Source organism: Papaver somniferum, chromosome 11 (genome assembly GCF_003573695.1).
Source record: "Papaver somniferum cultivar HN1 chromosome 11, ASM357369v1, whole genome shotgun sequence".
NCBI lineage: Eukaryota > Viridiplantae > Streptophyta > Magnoliopsida > Ranunculales > Papaveraceae > Papaver > Papaver somniferum.
Window position 1 is genome coordinate 49,301,168 of NC_039368.1, and position 6,065 is coordinate 49,307,232.

At 35.0% G+C, this 6,065-nt stretch overlaps 1 protein-coding gene across 1 annotated transcript; it reads left to right on the top strand.

Annotated features, from left to right (window-relative positions):
* Positions 1-612: 612 nt before the first annotated feature.
* LOC113325370 (non-structural maintenance of chromosomes element 4 homolog A-like) lies at positions 613-3,682 on the top strand. Its single transcript, XM_026573564.1, has 7 exons — positions 613-1,205; positions 1,327-1,407; positions 1,726-1,960; positions 2,060-2,153; positions 2,450-2,666; positions 2,768-2,859; positions 3,056-3,682. Exons 1-7 carry the CDS (start codon positions 995-997, stop codon positions 3,404-3,406), a joined length of 1,281 nt encoding a protein of 426 aa, XP_026429349.1. The 5' UTR covers positions 613-994; the 3' UTR covers positions 3,407-3,682.
* Positions 3,683-6,065: the final 2,383 nt, after the last annotated feature.

Sequence of the window (6,065 nt, forward strand, 5' to 3'; positions counted from 1 at the left end):
AAACACTCTCGGCCTTTTAATCAAAGAGACCTGTAATGCTACAAAATTAGCTAATTGGGTGCAAAATTACATATAAATCTTTGCTCCCTAGTTGTATACTAAATCATCAAAGTACAAACCTTTAAAAGCTTAATAGGGAAGTAGTCTTCGTTGAAACAAAATAGACTTGGCTATAATTACATGGCATTCTCTTTTCACTCCCATCTCCACGCACCAAAAATGCACGATCAAATTCCTATTGGTATTGTTATATGTTCTGCAACAATTTTTGAATTTTCCACAGCTCATTTATTATGGGTGTATTATTTAAACAAAATAATAGATACACAACGTTGTGTATGTACCGTGTAAGAGATGGGTGGGATCCACTTCTACCCATCCTTATCCGAATATATAGAGGGTGACCTTTTTACCGTTGGATCCCTCTCTGTGTACACACCGTTGAACTTGTGTATGTAGCAAAGTTGATTATTTAAACCCATAGACGGCTCCCAAAAGTTTTATGACAGCATCAATGCTTGATACATACGAGTGTACCAAACAATCTCTCCACTCCTCATCTTCTGCCGTTATATACTATTTTAGGTTTGAATTAAGTAGTCGTGGCCGTTACGTGACAGATCTGAGATGATTTAAGTTCCCCAAAAACTGTTTTTCAAGTTTTCAACTTCCAAAATTTTAGAGAGAGAAGAGGGAAGTCCGAATTGAGAAAAGAGCTCCAATTTTTTTCACAAAATTTCAGTTGAGCGGGAATCGAATTGAAAATTGAATTTAGAAATAGAAACAGCGATAGAGCCCAAATCTTTTCAAATCTCTATATATAACCCAACTCAATACTTTCCATTCTTTTCTTTTCATATTAGGTTTAGTTTTTTCTTCTCTCGATTTGGGGATTTTTTTAGTATACAGTTTCTATAATTAGAGATCAAGAAATCAGTTCTAGGGTTTAATCGTATTTGATGATTTGTTTATCTTCAAAGATTTAGGTTTTAATATGTCTACCAGAATACCAGAATCTGATTTTCGTAGTACCGGAAATAGAGGTGAAGTTGGGGTTAATGAACGTAGAGTTAAACCAGAACCGGGTAGTAGAAGAAGGCATGGAGTTGAATCAGAACAACCAGAGACTAGTGATTCTCGTAATGGTGTTGCTGATCGAAGAGTTCTACGTTCGAAGTATCTTGCTCTAAGGAATACGATACATGGTAAGTCATTTTCTTTTTTCTCTTTTTTTTTTTTTTTTTAAAAATATGGAGGCTAGGGTTTTGATTATAGTTTTGTAATTATTAGGGTTTGATTGTTAAGATGTGTTTGATTGTTTTGCAGATGAAAGAGAAGATATTTCGGATGCCAACTCTGACAAGTTCAAATCTATTTTCAATGAAGTGGAGAATTTGCATCAGATGGGTATGTAGAAAAGATATCTATGTCTGTAACTTTAGCTTTACTGTTAATATGTAGAGTTTCTGCTTTTCTATTAGATTATCTCTTGATTGGCGACACTCATGTTTTCATCTTAAAATTCACTGTTTGTAGAAGTGTTGTTTTTTTGGGTTCATTGATATGGCTTGAAAGCATTATCCTTTTCATCTGGCTACAAGATTGGTAGTCAGAATGAGTTTATGCCAATGTGTTCAGGAATTTGTACTTTTTTTTTTTGGTCTGTTATTCACTCGTGTTTCTTTGAAGTGTATTAAATATCTTTTTTTTTATCCGGGGTTACAGTTACAAAGCCAAGAGAACAAGTTGCAGATGCCGAGGCTCTTTTAGGCATTGCCAACACCTTGGTGACATCTGTTAAAGCACAGAATAGTGATGGTGTTACTCCCAATGATTTCATCAGCTGTATGCTTCAAAAATTTGGGAAGCAAAATGGTGGACAAGCCAGAACCTTGGGTTGGAAGGATGTAGGTCTTGAAGTATGTCACATCTTCATGAAGGTTCCAGGATGCAGTACGATGTAAGCAGAATAATATTCTTCCAGTGTAGTGATATCATGGTCATCTTTCTTGTTTATTTTCTGTTTACTTCTTTGGCTCATTGTTAGTTTTATATTCAGGGTTGGACCTATGGATGTTGAGGTCAAGCAAAGGAAAATTGTTACTCAGAGAAAGCGGACTAGGAAACCAACTACAACTGAACGCCCTGAAGATGTATGTTTTGTCTTTTTAATCTTCAAATTAGTATTTTGCATCATACTAGATGAACCACTTATTTTTTTGTTTTTTTTTGTTTTGATTATCTATTTATTTGCTTTTTTATTGATAGTATGTATTTGGATGTTAGAATAACTATTGTTTTTACCAATATGAACCAGTTAATTTGATCCTGTACCACTTTAATTGATTCATCTTCTTTCTTAGCACTTTGAAAGTCTCTAGACCAACACTTGTTGGAATCTGCATTCCTGTTTTGTGTGGTTTAATGAGTTCCTCCATGCTGTGTGCAGCTTGATGATGCTGAAGAAGAGCAGACAACTGATACTGACAGAAACATGATCACTATGTATGACATATTGAGGAAGAATAAGAGAGTTATGCTTGATAATCTACTTCTTAACAGAGTTTCTTTTGCACAGACGGTGGAGAATTTATTTGCTCTTTCATTTTTGGTGAAAGATGGTCGAGTCAAGATAGCTGTTGATTCAAATGGTCGCCACTTAGTTAGTAAGTTCCACAGTGTACCTTTTTGATATGTTGCTCCCTTGGTAACCATAGTCATGTATATGACCTTGGTGATTCACACATTCTTTCTCTTTTGCATACAGCTCCAAGAAATGGACCTACACCTGACCAAGTTGCCTCAGGGGTTGCTGCTTACAACCATTTTGTTCTCCGGCTTGATTTCAAAGATTGGCAGGTACTTCACATAAGTCTCTTTTTAAATGTTTTGACATTTGCTTGTTTTTTTTTAAAGGGTCACAATGTATATTTTTCATGAAGTAAAACGGTCATTATAATGAATTCCTAAAGTAAAGCCAGTTGCATTTGGTTTTGGTGCGTTTTTATAAAACATGATTTGGTTTTTGTTATCATCTATAATTTGTATTTTGCAGTTGATGAAGGACACTGTTACCGTTGGTGAGGAGCTTATGCCCCATCGAACTCCAGCAAATATCTCAAGTGATACTCAGGGGGAAGTGATAGGTGGAAATACACAGGGTGATAGTCAGAGTGAAGTGACTGGCAAAAGTAGTCATGGCGCCAGGGCTAGTACTCAGAAGGAAGTGATAGGTGAAAGTAGTGAGGGTGCCACAGCTGGTAACCCAACAACACCAATTAGAAAGTTTTCAAGGAACCGAGGTCTAATCATACGAGAAGATTCAGTGATAGAAGACTCACCTGAAAATGTGAACCCTAACTTGAGTGCTGCAGCCATACGAAAGGGTAAGCGCAAACTTCGATGAAATTGGATGACCACGTCTGGTTAGTAGTGTATTGCACAGCTTGGTAGATATTTGTGAATCTTTTTGAAGTTAGTTTGTTGTTTTTTACTTTTTAGTTTCTGCAGTTCTATGTAGGCTCTGTATATCATTTTTAAGATGACCATTTTGATTAGTTGGTGGGTTGACATGTAAAATTGGTTCTTCCAATTAAAAGTTACTGACTTGCTCTGAAGCACCACTAAGAGTGTCGTGACTTTTATTCTATATGTTTCTAGATATTTTAGTCTTACTCTGCAATTCCTTGTCACTACCAAATATCTTAGTATTAATTTTGCTTGTTTTGTATGATAATAATTTTCTGCATGTCTTGCCATGCTAACAATTATGAACGCTACTCTAATTTGTGTATTACTGTAATTCCGATCTCCTTGTGCTTACTTTTGCGCTTGTAGCTCCTTGGGTTAGTAAGAAGATGAATATCTTAGCCTGATGTTTCACCTGTATGTTTATAATCTGTAGATAAAAATTGACAGAGTGAACCTTGCAAGTTCCATAAAACCTGGTTGGTTTCTCCAGTAGCTGAAGAAGATTTGAGTTGATTTTAGAACTTAGAAGTCTTTGGAATTTTGACCATTCTCCTAAGGTCCAAGCCGTTGATCTTTTTTTTTTTTTTTAAATAATTATTATTACTGTAGCCCAGAGGTAAATGTTTGGATCTCGGGGACCTGTCTTGGCTAGGTTCTTGAAACAGGTATCTCTGAAAAATTCAGCGGAATCGAGGGAAAGACATGCAGTAATCAGTGATAAGTTGTATAGAAAACAATCCAAACATATTGTATTCAGAAACCTAATACGTCGAACTGTCAAAAACTCAAAACTGTAAAAATCGACACGAATCCTCAGAGCCACCGCATATCCTAGATTTTTAAAATTAAGTAAAAATAGTAAAAACCTCAAAAAAGAAAGAAAATGGGTTTGTTTGTGCAAAGAAATTTCAAAACATCTCAAACACTTATGATTTTGGGAGAATAAATCCAATGAGCGCATTATAAATGAAGGAATACACTTCTTTAAGTGTAAGGCAATGACTAAATACAAACCAGTGTTTAAGTTGAATATAATTTACATGTATATATAGCTGTGCAAAATATATTTTCACTAAATACAACCTATCACTTTGGATGATATTTTAATCCTAACTTTGACCGTCTTCCTGTTTAACCGAGCGAAATTGATAGGAATCATGAACGGTTTCACCATTAATAATTGAGAAATTTTGGGAAGAAATATTGAAGAAACCAAATAAAATCCTTGTGGGTTCACGATTAATTCGTACGGAAAGTTCATACTTAGTTTATTTATTTTGGATATTTCGATCGTAAGTTATCGTCACTACCGACTGATCATATCTCAACGATTTTGGTTAAAATATACAGTTGTCTCATAATTGTGTCAGCTTTAATTGGTTTTGGTGACCCGTAATTGTTTCGACTATTGGTATATGATTTGAAAGATGGTTATCCATTTTGTGATATTTGATGTCTGGATGAAGAATTTAAACTTAGCACTTCTTGGGAGGTAATCCATCCTCATGCCGCACGGTAATATCCTTCCTTAACTCCTCTTTTACAAGTGGTAACAGTTTCTCCTTGTTCATGCTTTTAATATCATATTTAGAACATTGAGGACAATGTTAGATTTAATTTTGGGGTATGAGAGAAACTTTTAGTTGCAATAATATATGGAAATCCATAGCCTAGAAACTTCTACCAATTCAGGATGAAACTAACCAATCTAAATGGATGGAAACATCTTGATTGTAGGAGTTAAGGGACCCAAACTAAGAGTCTATTCATAAAAGGACAGAGTTCAGGTGTTAGAAATTACATGGTAGTTTCACTGTATCTCGGAGTCATCATATCACTTTCTGTTTTTATTTTTGCAAACTTTTTATTCCTCTAAGTGATTTGGTGGGCACTAGTATCGAGTTGATTTCCATTGGGATAAACTAAAGTGTTTAAGTTGTTAGAGCACTGCTCGGTCGAACTCGCAATCGTTGCTATCTCAAGCTTGTTTGTCAAGTTTAGTTGCCAAAACTATAAGTCTTGACTTCTAGTCTACTTATAGCTAAGTCTCAGATTAGGATAGTAAGTGTAGTTGGGCATTATACTTCACGGTGTTCATCGATTTAAGACGAAGAACTACTAAGGGGAGCTTGTGGAACTTCATCAACAAAAGGTATGTGGAGACTTGAACTCATCTATCACTCAAAAGTCTATCTATTCTGTCTTCTATTTGAAACAAAAGTCGTATAGCTATATATATTTCAACTATACACATTTGATATTTCGAGTTGATTTTAACTCGCTTACATATTTCTCGAAATATATGTTGGTAAGCTTTCGCTTTAACCAAGTTCATCTTATATTCTTGACGAAAATCATGTGAAAATTGCCTTGTAACATCTTACATGATTTGTGTGAGACAGTCATTTGATGTAGACTAGGAATGTTTCCTATTGATCATTCGATCACTTGAAAATTGCTTTGAAGCTAATAGTTTGTGTGAGACAGCTATTGTCGTCTTCTAAGAATGTTTCAATGATTGAAATGAGAGTTTATAACAATTAGCCATGATTGGATATAACACAGTATGCTACTTGTATGCTAAGTGTTGCAAG